The 19,549-nt window shown below is 36.7% G+C and overlaps 1 protein-coding gene across 2 annotated transcripts in view; it reads left to right on the top strand.

Moving 5' to 3' along the window:
- UBR1 (ubiquitin protein ligase E3 component n-recognin 1) overlaps window positions 1–19,549 on the top strand; it is a 135,670-nt gene that overhangs the window by 45,390 nt on the left and 70,731 nt on the right. For both annotated transcript variants that reach the window (XR_005795793.1, XM_040492444.1), the window contains exons 5-14: window positions 5,688–5,818; window positions 8,734–8,872; window positions 9,827–9,889; window positions 10,137–10,260; window positions 11,021–11,128; window positions 11,775–11,863; window positions 14,366–14,464; window positions 15,448–15,605; window positions 18,077–18,176; window positions 18,781–18,909. Coding sequence is in view for 1 of the 2 variants with exons in the window: in XM_040492444.1 (XP_040348378.1) it covers window positions 5,688–5,818; window positions 8,734–8,872; window positions 9,827–9,889; window positions 10,137–10,260; window positions 11,021–11,128; window positions 11,775–11,863; window positions 14,366–14,464; window positions 15,448–15,605; window positions 18,077–18,176; window positions 18,781–18,909 (1,140 nt within the window). In the remaining variant the exon portion in view is untranslated. The remainder of the gene's footprint in view (window positions 1–5,687; window positions 5,819–8,733; window positions 8,873–9,826; window positions 9,890–10,136; window positions 10,261–11,020; window positions 11,129–11,774; window positions 11,864–14,365; window positions 14,465–15,447; window positions 15,606–18,076; window positions 18,177–18,780; window positions 18,910–19,549) is intronic.

Genomic DNA, 19,549 nt, shown 5'->3' with positions numbered 1-19,549 from the left:
CAGATGCTTAACCAGCTGAGCCACCCAGGCACCCCTAAAATATTTTTTAGAAAAGAAATTATAAACTTGTTAGGAGGAAATAATGATATACTGGAAAAAACACTGCAATATGTCATAAAGTATAATGATCTATCAGTAAGAAACCCCTGGTATTCTGTATATTTGTGCTATCTGACCACTCATGTGTGTAGTATACCCTATTTTATGAAACCCAAAATGTAAAGAAATGGAATTATATCTTGAGAAATAAAATGTGTTCTCTTCTCTTTTTTTTTTTTTTAATTTTTTTTTTTTCAACGTTTATTTATTTTTGGGACAGAGAGAGACAGAGCATGAACGGGGGAGGGTCAGAGAGAGAGGGAGACACAGAATCGGAAACAGGCTCCAGGCTCCGAGCCATCAGCCCAGAGCCTGACGCGGGACTCGAACTCACGGACCGCGAGATCGTGACCTGGCTGAAGTCGGACGCTTAACCGACTGCGCCACCCAGGTGCCCCTGTGTTCTCTTCTCTTGAGTAGAAGCATTAGAGCACAACGTGAAGGGCTCTAGAACAGGTATCCTTGGTTTGCTTTGTAACCTGACTAATTAGCTCTGTGACTTTGGCAGAGTTATTCAACCTGTCTGCCTTTCAGTTTATCTCTAACTGGGAGATAATACCATCTGCCTCACAGGGCTATGAGGATTAAATGAGATAATACAGGTAAAGTGCTTAGCCTTAGAATATGCCTGGCATATTGTAAGGGCCCAGTAAATGTTAGCTATCATCATCATTAGTGTTATTACAGCTCCGACTACTTTTCCCATTACCTGTTCTTACTTCTGATACTAATAATACCTCACATTTGTATATTTTAGATTTAACAGAGATCTTTCACAGGCATTATTATCAGTTTATCTTCCATTACTACTTCATGAGGTACTTATATAGTAGCTCCATTTTATGGAAGGAGAAACACACCCTCAGTAAAGTTAAGTGGCTTGCTCAGGTTTGCAGATCTGGCCAGTGGCAAAGTTGGACATAAAATTCAGATCTTTAGATTCTGGGATCCAGCACGGTTTTTAAAACCTTGAATTTAATTTCAAATTTATGAAAAGCTATAAAAATAAAAAGAGTACAAAGAACATTCATATCCATTCACCAATTGTTACCACTTTCCCCCATTTACTTTATTATTCAGCACTTGATGTTTAGATTGCCTCTCCTCTCTTCCTCGTTTACTTGCCCTGATCTCAGATGGCCATTCCTTCATTTAACAAATATTTATCAAGTACCTGTTACTTGATTAAATATTATCAAATGTCTATTACCTGAAATACCATTTAACTCTTTCAAATTTATTCTCATTTTTGTTTTAACAGATATTCTTTTTTCTTCTATTTTAAAAAAATTTTTTTTCAACGTTTTTTATTTATTTTTGGGACAGAGAGAGACAGAGCATGAACGGGGGAGGGGCAGAGAGAGAGGGAGACACAGAATCGGAAACAGGCTCCAGGCTCCGAGCCATCAGCCCAGAGCCCAATGCGGGGCTCGAACTCACGGGCCGCGAGATCGTGACCTGGCTGAATTCGGATGCTTAACCGACTGTGCCACCCAGGTGCCCCTTAACAGATATTCTTAATTCTGATTATTTCACTTTCCTCTTCTAATATTTTTGAAAGAATACTGAAATGTCTTGAAATAAAGTCAGAAAGTAATTTTATTCTGGAAAAACTGTCTTTGCATTTTAAATTAAAAAAAAAATTTTTAATGTTTATTTTTGAGAGACAGAATGTGAGTGGAGGAGGGACAGAGAGAGAGAGGGAGACACAGAATCTGAAGCAGGTTTAGGCTCTGAGCTGTCAGCACAGAGCCCGACGCAGGGCTTGAATTCACGAACTGCAAGATCATGACCTGAGCTCAAGTCAGATGCTTAACTTACTGAGCCACTGAGGTGCCCCTTAAGTTTTGTTTTGTTTGAACATTTTTATTTATTTTTGAGAGAGAGAGACAGAGCATGAGTGGGGGAGGTGCAGAGAGAAGGAGACACAGAATCTGAAGCAGACTCCAGGCTCTGAGCTGTCAGCACAGAGCCCAATGTGAGGCTCGAACTCACGAACTGCCAGATCATGACCTGAACTGAAGTTGGATGCTTAACTGACTGAGCCACCCAGGCACTCCTGTCTTTGCTTTTTAAATACCAAAGAATCCTTGGGAGTTAAGTTGACTCACTGAGTTTACAAAACTAGCTTCCCTTCCTCTGCCTCATGGATTTCCAGTCTGTTGGGGTTTTCTTGAATCATATTGCCTCAGAATACTGAATTTAGTTATGAACTAAACTGATCTTGGATTTCTCTGGATTTAGAATTTGATTGAAAAGGTGATTGGTCATTTAGGCTTATCCTAAAGGTAAATTTGGTTATTTTGGAACTAAGTCATTATCTGGAGGTGAGAGAAAGGTACCTATGACTAGCACATAACTAATCAATTCACTCAACACAAACAGCCCTGTGTACATAGCATTTTGTTTCATCTCTGCTTTGGTGAATGGAATCCGTACTCTACCAGGTGCATTGCATTGTGCTAGCCATAGTGGGGATTTACCAAGTGTAATCAGATCTGGCTGATACTAATCAGTCAGTCATCCAGCATTTGGCAATGTCTTTTGAAGAGAAGCTGCTTTCTGGTATATGTGAAAGCAGTTTCTCTCAAGTCCTGCACTTAAGGTTGGTTTGTTTTTTTTTTCTTTCTGTTTACATTACAGCCCTTTTGTTTCCTCTCATTGACCTTCTTATTTTCTTTCTTTTTTTTTAAATTTAAAAAAAAAGTTTGTTTATTTTTGGCAGAGAGAGAGACAGAGCATGAGTGAGGGAGAGGCAGAGAGAGAGGGAGACAGAGAATCTGAAGCAGGCTCCATGCTCTGAGTTGTCAGCACAGAGCCTGACTCAGGGCTTGAACTCACAGACTGTGAGTTCATGACCTGAGCCGAAGTTGGATGCTCAACCGACTGAGCCACCCAGGCACCCCCCGACCTTCTTATTTTCTAAGCTTTAGATGCTTTGATTGAAAGTTTCTTATATATTTACCAGACCTCTTCTAAAGAACTCTGAATGATATGGTATAGAAATAATGAGTTGTTTATACATATATATGTAAACATATATATAATATATATACATATATAAAATATTAATATATTATTATATATTATAATAAATAATATATTATCATATTATTATATATTATATAATATATATTATTTGTTTATTTTGAAAGAGAGAGAGAGAGCGAGAGAGCACATGTGCAAGCAGGGAAGGGTTAGAGAGAGGGAGAGCAAGAGAATCCCAGGTAGGCTCTGTGATATCAGTGCAGAGCCTGACAGAGATGGAGCCCAAATCCACAAACTGTGAGATCATGACCTGGGCCAAAATCAAGACTAGGACGCTTAACTGACCGAGCCACCAAGGCACCCCATGAGTTGATTCTTTTAACTGTTCACCTCAGACTAGGTTTTTTTTTTTTTTGTTTTTTTTTTTAAGAATTCAGAAGGATATATTGAGCTAAAAAAAATATAAGAAAGAGGAATGTAGTGGACCAATATTGGTCTTAGTACTTTGACTCTCTTTGTTTCTCTCTCTGGTAAATGATTCTGAGCAAAATCTCCTAAGAGAAGGTGACATATTGAAAAGAAGGTAAAAATTGAAATTATAAAGCATTGGGGAGTGAGAAAAAATTGGTGTAAAAGAGTAAAAATGCATAGGTTAAGATTTTATTCTGAACACAGAGTAAAATACAGTTCATTAGAACAGTCAGCAGCAGATAGGTTAAAATTTAATATTAAAATCTTATCCTGAATTTCTATGGGATTTTTTTTTTAGTCTTAAAGAGCTCCTGTATTTTTTCCTGTTTACTCTTTTGTTTAAACAGCCTGTTGAGTTGCCATATTTAAAAATTGCATGCCATATTTAAAGATTCACCCATTTAAAGTGTACAATTCAGCGCTTTTTGGTATATTTACAGAGTTGTTCAACCATCACCTCAATTATAGAAGCTTTTCATCACCCCCAAAAGAAACCCTGTACCCATCAGCAGTCACTCTCTATTTCTTCCAGACTCATCAGCTTTTAGGCAACCACTGTTGTACTTTCTGTCTCTATAGATTTGCCTATTCTAGACATTTTATATAAATGTGATCATACACTATATGTTCTTTTGTGATTGGCTTTTTTCACCAGCATAATGTTTTCAAGGTTCATCCATGTTGTACCATTTACTTCATTCCTTCTCATGGCCAAATTATATTATGTTGTATAAATATTCACATTTTATTTATCCATTCAACGGTTGGTGGACATTGGGGTTGTTTCCACTTTTTGGCTATTATGAATAAAGATGCTATGAATATTTGTGTATACGTTTTTATTCCAGAGATATTTTTGTTTATCTTGGATAGATATGTAGAATGTAATTGCTGGGTCATATAACTATGCTAAATATTTTGAGCATCTGTCAGACTGTTTTCCAAATTGACTGTACCATTTCACATTCCCTCCAGGAGTGTGTAAGGGTTCAAATTCCTCTACATCCTAGCCAGCGCTTGTTATTGTCTGTCTTTTTTATTATTGTCACTGTAGCAGTGTGAAGAAGTATCTCATTGTGGGGTTTTTTTTCATGTTTATTTAGTTATTTTGAGAGAGAGAGACAGAGAGAGACAGAGAGAAGAGAATCCCAAGCAGGCACCGCACTGTCAGCGCAGAGCCTGATGTGGGCTCAGTCTCACGAACCATGACCTCATGACCTGAGCCTAAATCAGGAGTCCGTGCTTAACCAACTGATCCACCCAGGCACCCTTCATTGTGGTTTTGATTTGTATTTCTGTCATGGCTTGTGATACAGAGCATCTGAATGCATTTTTTAGCTGATTCGTTTCAACAAGCGTTTTGTTAAGGAGGTGGTGGTCTGTAATAAAAAGAACCTTGTTTTTTTTAGAAGTCAAAGACTCAGGTTTTAGTCTTCTGCTATTTATAGCCTCTTTTACCTTAGAAGGGTTCCTTACCCTTTATTAAACATTTTTTTTAATGTTTATTTATTTTTGAGAGAGAGACAGACAGAGCATGAGTGGGGAAGGGGCAGAGAGAGAGAGACACATGAAGCAGCCTCCAAGTTCTGAGAGCTCAGCACAGAGCCCATTGTGGGGCTCGAACCTACGAACCACGAGATCATGACCTATGCTGAAATCAGATGCTTAAGCGACTGGGACACCCAGGCGCCCCCTGCCCCACCTTATCCTTTCAATGCCTATCTCTGCCTGTCTTACAGAGTGGCTATGAGGTTCAGTTGAAATAAATGTTTTTTGTGAGCTTTAAGAGATAACCAAATGTTCTTTGATATTACCATAATTAGGCTACTCAGAAAGGCAGAGAACTAAGGGAGAGCATCCCTCAGAAGGGGACTCTGTGGTTCTGTCTCCTTTTCTTTTTCTTTTTTTAAGATCCCACTCCCCTCCTTTTCTATCTGTAGCACTAAGTTGGCCACAAGGAATTAAGTGAATCTGATGTGAATAGCAACCCTCTTGAGCTCAACTTGAATTCATTCCTGAAGGATGGTGTAATGAAATCATTAAAATATTTCTAAATTAATAATATTTTCTCAGTGTTAGTAATTCTGGTTTTTTTTTGTGTTGTTTTTTTTTTTTATACTTTCTTACAGAGTTTACGTTGCCCATTGAATGAAGAGGTAATTGCCCAAGCCCGGAAAATATTCCCTTCAGTGATAAAATACATTGTAGAAATGACTATATGGGAAGAGGAGAAAGAACTGCCTCCTGAACTCCAGAGAAGGTAGGGACATTTTTCAAAAGGGAGAAGTTTTAGCAATGATTATTGATACTGCAAAATAAATGTTAGAAAAATGTTTTTGTTGCTGTTATTTACTGCTTATCAGCATTATGAAAATTTTGTGGAAAATTATCTTATGGGGAATACTTCCAAAATTTCCATTTATATGAGATGTTCTGTTTTAGCACTAAACAGAAGTTAAACCAAAAGAAGGAAAAGCATTTTGGGGGTCTTATTCTAAATGATCTGGCAGCTTCTCATCCCAGTTAAACTGAGAAGTAAATTGCCCAGTTTGATCCTGCCCTAGACCAACCTCCAGATTTCCCTAGAGGTTTGTGGTAGGAATGAGGAGATAGCTCTTTGCCATGTGCTTTGATACCTAGGATTATTTCAGTTAGAAGGATTTAAGATTTTTAAACTAAACCCCAGCACTTTCTAACAGCGGTGAGTCTTTCAGTCTCAGTAATATTTGCTCTTACCTTACAAATCCACAAGAGAATTCCAGACCTGATATTGAAAATATGGTTTGGGCCTTGTGGGAATTTTTCTACCTGTGTAATACTGGGATTTCACAAAATTGCATTATAAATTTAAATACCATTGTTCTTTGAGTTTATTGGGGTTTGTTTGTTTTATTTTAGGAGGAGAGAGAACTAAAAATTCTAATTTATAAAGACATTACATATATTGTTTTGACTCTTGCTGGGCCATAAAATGCTTGGGGAAATAAAGGTCATCAGAGATTGCATTCACAAAGGCTTTAATTTCAGATAGGTAATAATGTCAGTGAAACCTTTTAAGAAACTTTGTGTTGGTAAACAATACTAGTGTTCTGCCTGCCTGAAAAGGGAGGGTTGCATGAGCTTTTAGTATGTATATGGTGTAGCACCAGACTTTAGATTCATAGACCTGAGTTTGAGGCCTTCTCATGGTTTTATTGGCATTGTGACCATAGAGAAGTCTTTTATTTATTTATTTTTAAAGTAAGCTCTACACTCAGGGCTTGAACTCATGACCCTGAGACAAGAGTCTACTGACTGATCCAGCCAGGCACCCCTGGAGAAGTCTTTTTGAACTTGTTTCCTGAGCTCTAAGAGGCCTGAGAAAATTTTCCTCTTAGAGTTATGGAATCTATTGAGTGTATGGTAAAAGCATATTATAAACTGTTTAAAACTGATAATAACATTTGACATTTGTGTTTTCACATTTTTATAAGATCCTTACACCATTCTTGAATGTAGATATTATACTCTTTTTATTTTTGTTGCTGATTTTTCTTTTTTTTTGAGTAGCAATGTGTGTCTTTTTAAAATTAATTTATTTTTTAAATTTAAATCCAAGTTAGTTAACATACAGTGTAATAATGGTTTAAGGAGTAGAATTTAGAGATTCATCCCTTACACCCAGTGGTCATCCTAACAAGTGCCCTCCTTAATGCCCATCACCCATTTAGCCTATCCCACACCCCTCCAGCAACCCTCAGTTCTATTTAAGAGTTTCTTATGGTTTGCCTCTCTTTTTATCTTATTTTTCCTTCCCTTCCCCTATTTTCATCTGTTTTGTTTCCTAAATTTCATGAATGAAATCATATATTTGTCTTTCTCTGACTTATTTCGCTTAGCATAATACATTCTAGTTCCTTCCATGTTGTTGTAAATGGGTTATTATACTCTTTTTAAATTTTTTTCTTAAATTTTATTTATTTATTTTGAGAGAGACAGAGACAGCATGAGCATGGGAGGGGCAGAGAGAGAGGGAGAGAGAATTCCAAGCAGGCCCCACACTGCCAGTGGAGAGCCAAACTTGGGGCGTGAACTCCTGAAACTGTGAGATCATGACCTGAGCCAAAACCAAGAGTGTGACACTTAACTGATTGAGCCACCCAGGCTCCCCTGTTAATATTCTTTTAAAGATAGAAGAGGCTTTGTCATTTCAGCAAGATTAAAAGCTTAAGCAACTTAAGGTCCCTCAGTCAAATGGTAGTGCTAGCACTTTAAATCTATACACCTTTTTTTTTGTTCACATTTTTGTTAAATGTTCTATAAAACCAGTATCACTTAAATAGAAGGTGGGACGCCTGGGTGGCTCAGTCAGTTAAGTATCCGACTCTTGGTTTCAGCTCAGGTCTTGTCAGCATGCTGACAGCAGGGAGCCTGCTTGGGATTCTCTCTCTCCCTCACTTTGTGCCCCCCCCCCCCCCGCCAAATAAAAATAAACTTTAAAAAATGAATTAATTTATTAATTAAATATAAGGTAAAAGTAAGAATAAATTCAATAAAAACTAAGTATTAGTTATTTACTATTTATCATTGCCTGCTTGAAGGTCCCGAGCCCAAGGCTGTCTCCCTTTGCCACAGTAGGAGATTAGCAAGAGTTAAGAGTAAGTAGTATTAACTGAAAGTAATTTCAGTATTAAACTGAAAGTAATCATTCACACCTGGAAATAATTTTTAAAAATGGAGACAGTAGTGCTTTTATTCAGGGTTTTAAAAATTTCATGGCACTGTACCACTTGAAATAATCTCCTGTATCAGTTATTACAGTGGTACTTTCTCATACATAAACTACATGGTGGTGCTTTGTTACAGATGTTGTATATTACCTTAGCCTATTTTTCACGTCTTCCTTTATTTGTTTCAGTATCTGAACATATATTTTTTGGGGGTGCCTGGGTGGCTCAGTCAGTTGAGCGTCCAACTTCGGCTCAGGTCATGATAGCGCGGTTTGTGAGTTCAAGCCCTGCATCGGGCTCTGTGCTCTGTGCTGACAGCTCAGAGCCTGGAGCCTGCTTTGGATTCTATGTCTCCCTCTCTCTCTGCCCCTCCCCCACATCTGCTCTGTCTCTCTCTATCAAAAATAAATAAAATGTAAAAAAAAATTTTTTTTTGAATATATCTTCTTTTTTCTTTTTTTAACAGGGAGAAAAATGAAAGATACTATTGTGTCCTTTTCAATGATGAACACCATTCATATGACCATGTCATATACAGTCTACAAAGGGCTCTTGACTGTGAGCTTGCAGAGGCCCAGTTGCACACCACTGCCATAGACAAAGAGGTTTGTGAGCTTCATTTGAATTGTGCTCTCTTAAGTCAGCTTCCTGAGAATCAGGTGTTGACTGAACTCTTGCTGAGTGCTCTTTAGTATTGTGTTGGGAATAGTCATCCCCTTTCTTTATTTATCAAGTCCTTGGTAAATTGGTTAAAACTTGATTTTTCTGTGTATCATAATTGTAGATAACTATTACCTTTCCTCTTTCATTCTAAATAATTAGAAAGTTATTGAATATTCTGGCAAAAAGTAGTTAGGACTGTCAGCTTTAGTCTGTTTCTATAATTTATTGAAATAGCATTCCATAATTTATGGAGTGCATGAATGTATGAATTTTGACATTTTTTAATGTTATTACAACTATTTATAGCGTAATACTGATTCTGTGGTTCTGCTTTTTAAAAATATCTTTCCAAAGTAAAATGTCTTTCCAAGTAAAAAAGTATTATTAACCTAATCCCTGTCCATGAGAGGAGTGTAATATAGTGGAAGAAGCAGTGTGGCATTAGTAAGTGTAGTGATCTAGGGCTTGAGGAATCAATATCCTGGTCACACCTGTAACCCACTAGTGGATCACAAGTGTGTTATGGAACACCTGTTAAGGAATTTGTAAGTTCATTCATGAAAAGTATTTAAAATACATAGCAGGAGTTCAGTAAAAACCTAAGTTATTCTTGGATAGGAATGGAATACACTATAATAAGTAAAGAACTGATACTATTGCCAAGGAGAAAATCCAGCATCCTAAAGTATATTCTCTACGAGCAGTATCAAAAGTTCTGAAGCTTCATAAATGTGTTAAACATTTAGGTTTATCATCCAAGTATTGTCCATCTTACGACTTTTAGGCAGTTGGCACATAATTAATAATTCAGAGCTCATTAGGCCTTTGGGCTATACATTACTTATTGATTGGGATTATCATTCTACTACTGAATTCTCATGTTTGTTTATAATTAGGGTCGTCGGGCTGTCAAAGCAGGTGCTTTTGCTGCTTGTCAGGAAGCAAAGGAAGATATAAAGGTAATTTTCTGAATTAGAATGAAGGAGAATTTTAAGAGGAAATCACATTACAAGAGCCAAAGTAGAACAATTACAATGTTGAAGTGGTTTGGCATCCTAAGTAAAGATAGGATTGGGCCATTTAGTCCCAGAGATTTGAAGCTATAAGTGTCATGTTTTTTTTGAAAAATAGATTACTTCGTTAAAACAAGATAAAAATTCTAAAACTAGTTTTTTGTTTTGTTTTAAATACTTTTTTCATTTGTAGAGTCATTCAGAAAATGTCTCTCAACATCCACTTCACGTAGAAGTATTACACTCTGAGGTTATGGCTCACCAGAAATTTGCTTTGCGTCTTGGCTCCTGGATGAACAAAATTATGAGCTATTCAAGTAAGCATATTACCTGTTTTTCTTATTTCTCATAAACTACTGGTTTTTGAAATAGCCACAAAGTTTAAAATGTCTTTGAGTATACCGGGTCACCTGGGTGGCTCAGTCAGTTAGGCGTCTGACTTCGGCTCTGGTCATCATCTTGCAATTTGTGGGTTTGAGCCCTGCATCGTGCTCTTTGCTGTTGGCACAGAGCCTGATGGATTTGGATCCTCTATCCCTCTCTCCTACTTCCCCTCTCCCACTTTCTCTCTCTCAAAATAAATAAATAAACTTAAAAAAATGTCATTGAGTATAAAATAAAAAAATTTTTTTGGCTTCTACATTTTGATTAATTTTCAGAATTGCTTTTCTTTTTTTTTTTTAATTTTTTTAAATGTTTTATTTATTTTTGAGACAGAGAGACAGAGCATGAGCAGGGGAGGGGCAGAGAGAGGGGAGGCACAGAATCGGAAGCAGGCTCCAGGCTCTGAGCTGTCAGCACAGAGCCCAACGCGGGGCTCGAACTCACGAACTGTGAGATCATGACCTGAGCCGAAGTCGGATGCTCAACCAACTGAGCCACCCAGGCGCCCCCAGAATTGCTTTTCAAGTGCCATAGCTAATACTTTGTAAAGCTTTCGATTCTTTTATATTGATAGAATTCTTGATATCAGACTGTGGGAAAAGTAATGTTAATTTTTTTCATGTTATTGTAGGAAATGTACTTGTGGGAGAAATATTGTGAGAATAAAAGTTACCTGACTTCTTTCATTTATAGGTGACTTTAGACAGATCTTTTGCCAAGCATGCCTTAGAGAAGAACCTGGCTCTGAGAATCCCTGTCTCATAAGCAGGTTAATGCTTTGGGATGCAAAGCTTTATAAAGGTAGGTAGGTCTTTGCTTATGCTGCTTGGCATGAAGCATGACCTTAAAGTAGAGCTATAATCTTTTTTGTTTATTAAATCAGTGATCTTGATTGATAAGATATTATATTTTAAAGGAAAGTTAACCAATCAGTATGTATTCTTCTGTGTTAAAACCTGGGGATGTTGCCTTTTAATTATAGTGCCATTTTGTTTAGTCAGGGCCAATAAAGAAGACTTAAGAGTATATATTCATGTAGTGGTGCCATTATTAACGCTATGTTCATTTTTATTTTTACAATACAAATGTAGAACAAAAAGTGAAAGGTGAGAAAGAAGGCTAAAGGGGATAGAGAAGGGAAGACACAGAGTAAGAGTAATTTTGAGTGAAATCGAATAAAAAGGAATAGAGAAAGTTTGGATGAGGTAGAATGAAGTAAGGTAAAGTGGAAGGGCAGAATGAGAGGGAAAACGCACATATGTAAGTATTTTAAGTATTAAGTATTAATATAATTAAATGTTAATGTAATAAATACTACTCATATTTGATTTCTTTAGGTCTATTAGTATGTTAATTTTTTTATAATATTCTGCCACCTCGTATAGCTGGCATTTTTTTTTTTTTGCCTTGGTGATTCTCTTACACTTCCCCCCAAAATTATCTGCAGGTGCCCGTAAGATACTTCATGAATTGATCTTCAGCAGTTTTTTTATGGAGATGGAATACAAAAAATTCTTTGCTATGGAATTTGTGAAGGTAATTGGTCTTTAAAATACATATCAGTAATAGAAAAAGAAAAACATTTTGTAAAGAGAGTTGTAGAAACAAAGGGGATAATTTTGAATTTAGAATTTAATTTTGTGATTTGTCAAAGGCTCATTTTTTTTTTTTTCACATTTGATAGTATGGAAGCAGTAGTCTAGAAGAGGAGATAGGTGGAAAAAGATCTATTATTTGCCTGGACAGAGCATTTGGAGGTTACCACATTTACACATGCATTCGTTCTTCCTGATCATTTGTCTGTCTTATAACAAATAAAATTATAACAAGAAGTGACTAGCTGAAAGGCACAGCATCGAAAAGGATCAGATATGCATGCTAAAGGGAATTAAACAGGCAAGAGTTATACTTAATGAGGCTAAAACATAAAGATAAAACTTACAGCTTTTTGTTTTATTAATCTATTGTATATCCCTTACATTGTTTTATTTATGTATTTTTGGGCAGAGGGGTCTATCTCTCAAGTTGCATTGCAAGATAATACATAACAGACTTTTTGAATCTTCCACTTTGCCTCATACAAAGGTATATCCAAGGGGCACCTGGCTGGCTCAGTTAGTAGAGCATGTGACTCTTGATCTTAGGGTTGTGAATTCAAGTCCCATGTTGGGTGTGAAACCTACTTTAAAAAATGATAATAATTAATAAAATAGTTTTTAAAAAGTATCCAGTGAATACTTGTTGGTTTCTTCTGATTTTGGGTTGCAGGCAGTTCTATAAAACTTAAAAGGCTGGATCCAGGATGGAACTAGAAGCAGAGAGTGAAATAATGACAGTTGAAAGCAAATGATACTGTGGGACAAGAGACCTGCACTCTCTGGATTTTATGAGTAGATTGTTAAAAGTAACTGAGACATTCCATTTCCTGAAAGATGATAACAACTCAAGCTATTAACTCTATTCTTCTAAAACTCTTCAAGAGATAGAATATTGGACCATATATGTGATCTGAAATGAGTTTTTTTTCTTATATGAAAACAGTTCTCCTATTTAAATTTTGTTTTTTTGACCACAGTTACTTCTTTGTAGAAATTCTAGTGGATAAAATTAAATATGTGGTTCAAGGATCTAACATGATGCTTGATACATGACTGGATGTATTATTTTTGTTCTCCCAGTATATTAGGTTTGATTTTCAGCTAGTATAGTTGAGAAGTTATCTACAGCTGGCATTCATTTTGCTTAAGGCTGGAATGAATCTGATGGGTTTACTAGGTCATATCAGTTTTTAAATAATTTGAATATTGCCTCTGCCCTATACCATTGGGATAGAATCTGTTAAAGGTTGTCCCAGGCTCTGTTTAGAGAAAGGATATACTGTACCACTGCACTTCTCTGTGTTTTTTTTTTTTAACGTGTGTGTGTGTGTGTGTGTGTGTGTGTGTGTGTGTGTGTGTGTGTTGGTTTTTGGCTTTTTATACATTTTATAGTTAACACTTCCAGCTCTGCGAGATTGGGTAACTGAATTCATGTTTGGTCTTTTGTTTGTTATTTTTCTTTTTTTTTAATATTAAAAGATTGTTTTTAATGTTTATTTTTTAAACTATTTTTTTAATGTTTATTTATTTTTGAGAGAGACAGGGAGAGGGCATGACTTGGGGAGGGGCAGAGAAAGAAGGAGACACAATCTGAAGCAGGCTCCAGGCTCTGAGCTGCCAGCACACAGCCTGATGTGGGGCTTGAACCTACAAACCATGAGATCATGACCTGAGCCGAAGTCAGATGCCCAACCAACTGAGCCACGCAGGCACCTCAATGTTACTTGTTTTTGAGAGAGATGGGGGAGAGACAGAGCGTAAGCAGGGGAGGGGCAGAGAGAGGGAGACAGAGAATCCAAAGCAGGCCCCAGGCTCCAAGCTGTCAGTACAGAGCCTGATGTGGGGTTCAGACTCATGAACCATGAGATCATGACCTGAGCAGAAGACACATGCTTAACCGAACTGAGCCACCCAGGCACCCCTGTTTGTTATTTTTCTAATAATATTTCATTCAGGGAGCCTGGGTGGCTCAGTCGGTTGAGCGTCTGACTTCGGCTCAGGTTGTGATCTTGTGGTTTGTGAGTTCGAGCCCCATGTTGGGCTCTGTGCTGACAGCTCAGAGCCTGGAGCCTGCTTTGAATTCTGAGTCTCCCTCTCTCTCTGCCCCTCCCCCGCTCATGCTCTGTCTCTTTGTCTCTCAAAAATAAATGTAAAAAAAAATTATTATATTTCATTCACTGTATTGTCTTTTTCTAAGAAATAGCAATTATAGGGGTGTCTGACTGGCTTAGTAGCGTATGCAACTCTTGATCTCGGGGTTATAAGTTCAAGCCCCATGTTGGATGTAGTGATAACTTTTTTTTTTAAAAATCTTAAAAAAAAAAAGAAATAGGAATTATAGTACACATATACATAGAAACATCTATAGCATGTATTAAAATTGGGATTTTAAAAGTTTTCGGTAATTTAGAATTGATTCTCCATTTATTATATTTTTCAGTATTATAAACAGCTGCAGAAAGAGTATATTAGTGATGATCATGACAGAAGTATCTCAGTAACTGCACTCTCAGTTCAGATGTTTACTGTTCCTACTCTGGTATGTATTGATCATTTCTTTGCAGTCTTCCCAAGTAAAACCTGTTTTGCTTTTTAAGAACTCTGTTTAGTATCAAATCAAATCAAATTAAAACGATGTCAAAATCTCTATTTTGGGCTAATTTCATTCGGAAGATTGAATGATACTTCATTGATACCTGCATACTTTAGTGGGGCCTGAGGACAAGGTAGTTTGTGGAGTGGGAGTGACAGCATGACTGCTGTCCAAAAGTCCTGATCCCTGTGAGAGGAGACAAGAGCTGGTTTCTCAGAAACCAGGCTAACTTAAGAGGAGTGCCTTTTCAATACCCAAACTGTTTTTGAGTTTGTTTTTTTTTTTTGCTTTTTTTTTGCTATTCTTTTGTTCTTTAGTTATTGTTTGGTGGGGAGGGGCAGATAGATGAAGATAAAACAAAGCTGGAGGGGAAAGTATGACTGTGAAGCATTTGCATGAGATAGGTGCTGATATGGTGCTGCTTAGGCTTGGGAGGAAAGTGGAAAATTCTGCTTTTTTTTTTTTTTTTTTTTTGGTACTACTTCTTTTCCTGTTTCTTCTGGATGGTTTGGTTAACTATTCTTACCTTCTCATTTCAAAGGCTAGAGAAGAAGGTAGAGAGGAGACAGTGGATTAGGAGTGACTGGGAGATGCGGGAATAGATAGTAATATGATAGAAGTCATGACGTATATCTATGTTTGTTCTGCTTTGCTCATCATGTGATTATTGATGGTAAACATTTATGTTGACAATCTGTGTGATCGGCTTGGAGTGTCCAACAGGTGTTTTCTAGTTAGTGGGGAGTAAGGAATTTTTACCTTTAGAAAATAACTTCTCAGAAATAGCTCTTCTGTGAGACTAAGGGTTATGTTTGATACTCAGTAAACATTTAGTTAAAATGACTCACTGACCAACCAAATGCGTGAGTAAATTAAGTCCATACTATCATGAGTTAATTATAAAGACAATATTCTTGAAATATTTGCAGGCTCGACATCTTATTGAAGAACAGAATGTTATCTCTGTCATTACTGAAACTCTGCTAGAAGTTTTGCCTGAATACTTGGACAGGAACAATAAATTCAACTTCCAGGGTTATAGCCAGGACAAATTGGGAAGAGTATATGCAGTAATATGTGATCTAAAGTAAGTTGTTCAAGTCAAAAGTTACCTGTTAATCACAGTGTGAGTGTGCTTTTGTATTCCGTTTTATAAATAAACTACTGATCCTTTTGGTTATCTAGAATTCTCCTTATAATTATGGCAAGTACAAAGAACTTTTAATGTGTCATGTTAATAATTGTTTTAAGTGAACGGTTTTTATAGAGTTAAAACCACGTTAATAAGGAAGGTATTAAGGAGGGACCTGTTACAGGAACGTAGGGTCTCTCAGGGTCACTGAATGTATCTCCATTGTAATTACCATGTCTTTCACTCACTTTCATTCATGCACTTTGGTTCTGTCCCTCTTCTGTAGTCTCTTTGTGCATAGTTTTCAGATAATCTTGTTGATGTGAGTTTCTTTTTAACTCCTTTCATACATACAAATAAGTTATTGATACTTTTTGTTGTTGTTGTTGTTGTTGTTGTTTTTTTTGGCTGAAGAGGCTAGAGTTGCCTTTTAAACTAAAGTTGAAATCACATAACATCACATTTGGGGTCATTGGACTTAAAAGGAAATAAGTTTCAGGGTGTCTGGGTGGCTCAGTTGGTTAAGCATCCGACTTCAGCTCAGGTCATGATCTTACGCTTTGTGGGTTAGAGCTCCATGTTGGCCTCTGTGCTGACACCTTGCTCAGAGCCTGGAGCCTGCTTTGGTTTCTGTGTCTCCTCTCTCTGCCTCTTCCCTGCTTGCGCAGTCTCAGTCTGTCTCTCAAAAATAAATAAATACTAAAAAAAAAAAGAAGTAAGTTTCCATTTATTTTAGAATTGGTGAATATTATAAGAGTTGTGATATTTCAAGTATTCAGTAAATCATAAGCTTCAAAAAATTCTTTTCTTGGGGTGCTTGGGAAGTTCAGTTGGTTAAGGGTTCAACTCTTGATTTCAGCTCAGGTCATGATCTCACAATTTGTGAGATTGAGCCCCACATTGGACTCTGTGCTGACAAAGGAGACTGCCTGGGATTCTCTCCCTCTCTCTTCCTTCCCAGCTCAAGTTCGTGCTTGTGCGCTCTCTCTCTCTCTCTCTCTCTCTCTCTCTCTCTGTGTCTCTCTCTCTCAAAATAAATAAACTTTGAGAAAAATATTAAAATCTTTTATTTTAAGAATATATTAAAACAAAAGCATTTCATTTAGTTTATTGTTTAAAATAAAGTGCTCCAAGGGATATATATGATTGTTTCTAATCTCCAAGGGGAAAAAATCATTCTAAATTTCTCTGCTTTTTAAAAAAAATTTTTTAAGTTTATTTAATTATTTTGAAAGAGAATGCAAGTGGGGGAGGGAGAGAGAGAATCCCAAGCAGGTTCTGTGCTGTCAGTGCAGAGCCCTATACGGGGCTTGATCTCAAGAATTATGAGATTATGACTTAGCCAAGATCAAGAGTCAGGGGCTTAACCAACTGAGCCACCCAGGCACCCCTAATTTTGTCTACTTTTAGTGACCATTTAGTGCATTGAGAGTTGGAAACATACTTCCAAACAACCTAGAAATAGTCTGCTTAAAAAATACACTTGATAGATTTCTAGAATTATGCATTGGATCCTTGATATTATTAAGGAAGACGTTTCCAGATTTTTTCAGATTTCTCAGTTTTTAAATATGATTATACATCTTTCTCTAAAGTTCAGCAAATTGTTATGTCATCACAACTTCAGTACAGAGATGGTAGATGAATTCAGTAGTGAATCATCACTTACCAGTGTGCTTCACAAATTATGCATAAATTACATGTATGCAAAACAAACAAGCAAAAAATACACAAAAATTCCAAATGGCAGTACTTAAAATTATCAGTGTTAAATCAGAGTATTCATTATTCCTTCTTTGACTGTACAGGTGAAGTCTCTATACTGCTGCTCTCATACTGTGAAATATTCTTGTAGCTGACTTATGTTTTTTATCCAGGGAAGTTGTGCATAATCACTTCATTGTTTTATCACATTTTATTTTGTTTTATGGATTTCTGACTCTAGTTATTCTCTCCAATAAATAATTGAGAGTTAACACACCTCTAGATACTTAGCCGTATGTTAAAACTTTAGGGTTGCTGGTTTGAAAGTTTACTTTAAAGTTTTCCAGTCTTCTGATGCATATTACAACTTCTTAACATCCTTACTTAAGTCAAGAAATCTATAATGACAAGGAGAAGGGGAAAATAACACATTTTAAGCTCCTGGAAAATCTGTACTGTGGCTGTCCAGGTGTGACAGGCTAGGTTGCTTCTAAGTTCACTTAAGTAGACTAACTTCTGAGAAGTCAGGCTTAGCTTTGATATATGCCTCTCTAGAGCCTTCGCATTTTGCTGTATAATTCTAGCTCTGCCCAGAGCTTCTTGTTACTTTAAGAAATCAGAATCCATAGTTTTGATGAATCAACATTGTCTTTAGCCCTGAAAATCTTAAAATTATCACAAAATGGGGAAGTGAAATATTTCTTTGTCTTTTGAAATGATAGGTATATCCTGATCAGCAAACCTACAGTATGGACAGAAAGATTAAGAATGCAGTTCCTTGAAGGTTTTCGGTCTTTTTTGAAGATTCTTACCTGTATGCAGGTATGATATTTCTATTCATCAGTAAGATAAATATTAAAAATTTAGCCCCAGTTTTTGTTTCTTTTAAGCAAATTGTGGTTGTTATGTAAGGAAGACTATATCTAGCAAAGTAGAAATAAAATTTAAACACTGCTTTACTGATCCTGCTTTAATAGATATTTAATAGGTATAATTCTATATACTTCAGTTAACTACTGCTATTACCAGTAATGTTTATTGATTGTGATATGGTAGTAAGCACTTTACATGCATTATCTCTCCTGAGATCGTAGCAATCTTATGAGGTAGTTACTGTTATTATCTTCATTTTACATATAAGGGAATTGAAGTCTAGAAATAATTTGACCAGGGTCACGCAGCTAGAAAGTGACAGAGCTGGGATTTGAACCCATGCATTCTGACCTTGTATAATAGCCATGTTAAAAAGCTATGCATATATGATTATAAATTCTGACAATTTCATATTTTGACAGTAGAAGAGCAAAGAAAAAGGGCCTATGTGTGTAATATGCATATATATATATAGAGAGAGGGAGAGTTTGTGTGTGTGTGTGTGTGTGTGTGTGTGTGTGTGTGTGTGTGTGTAATCACTCTTTTCTTATAGGGAATGGAAGAAATCAGAAGACAGGTTGGGCAACACATAGAAGTGGATCCTGACTGGGAGGCTGCCATTGCTATACAGATGCAATTGAAGAATATTTTACTCATGTTCCAAGAGTGGTGTGCTTGTGATGTAAGTAAAATTTGTTAGTAAGATCAGTGCTTTTTTTTTAGAAAGAGAGAGCGTGTGAGCTGGGGAAAAGGGGAGAGAGAGAGAAAATCTTGGAGCCCAACATGGGGCTTGATCCCATGACCCTGGGATCATGACCTGAGTCAAAATCAAGACTTGGACTCTCAATTGACTAAGCCATCCACGTGCCCTAGGATCCGTGGGTTTTAGGTGCTCTAATGATTATCAGTAATAAGGTTTTATGTAGCGACTTCCTTGCTATAAGATTTTATTATTTAAATAGTTGTGTATTTGAACTTGTCTTACTGAATTTAGGAAGAAAATCCAGTTTTTTATGTTTGATTTAAAAATGTGCTCCATGGTAGTTTGATTTATCTCTGGGAATAGTGGGGTTTGAAAAATACAACAGAGGTGCCTGGGTGGCTCATTTGGTTGAGCATCCAACTTCGACTCAGGTCATGATCTCATAGTTCGTGAGTTCGAGCCCCGCGTTGGGCTCACTGCTGTCAACGAAGAGCCTGCCTTGGATCCTGTGTCTATTCCTCTCTATCTGCCTCTCCCCAACCGGTACTCTCTCTCTCAAAAATAAATAAAATGTTTAAAAACAATACAACAAAATACATTTATTTATTTATGTATTCAT

The sequence above is a fragment of the Herpailurus yagouaroundi genome, unplaced genomic scaffold, assembly GCF_014898765.1.
Source record: "Herpailurus yagouaroundi ecotype Mexico unplaced genomic scaffold, PumYag 184, whole genome shotgun sequence".
Taxonomy (NCBI): domain Eukaryota; kingdom Metazoa; phylum Chordata; class Mammalia; order Carnivora; family Felidae; genus Herpailurus; species Herpailurus yagouaroundi.
This window is presented reverse-complemented; position numbering and strand designations above follow the sequence as displayed.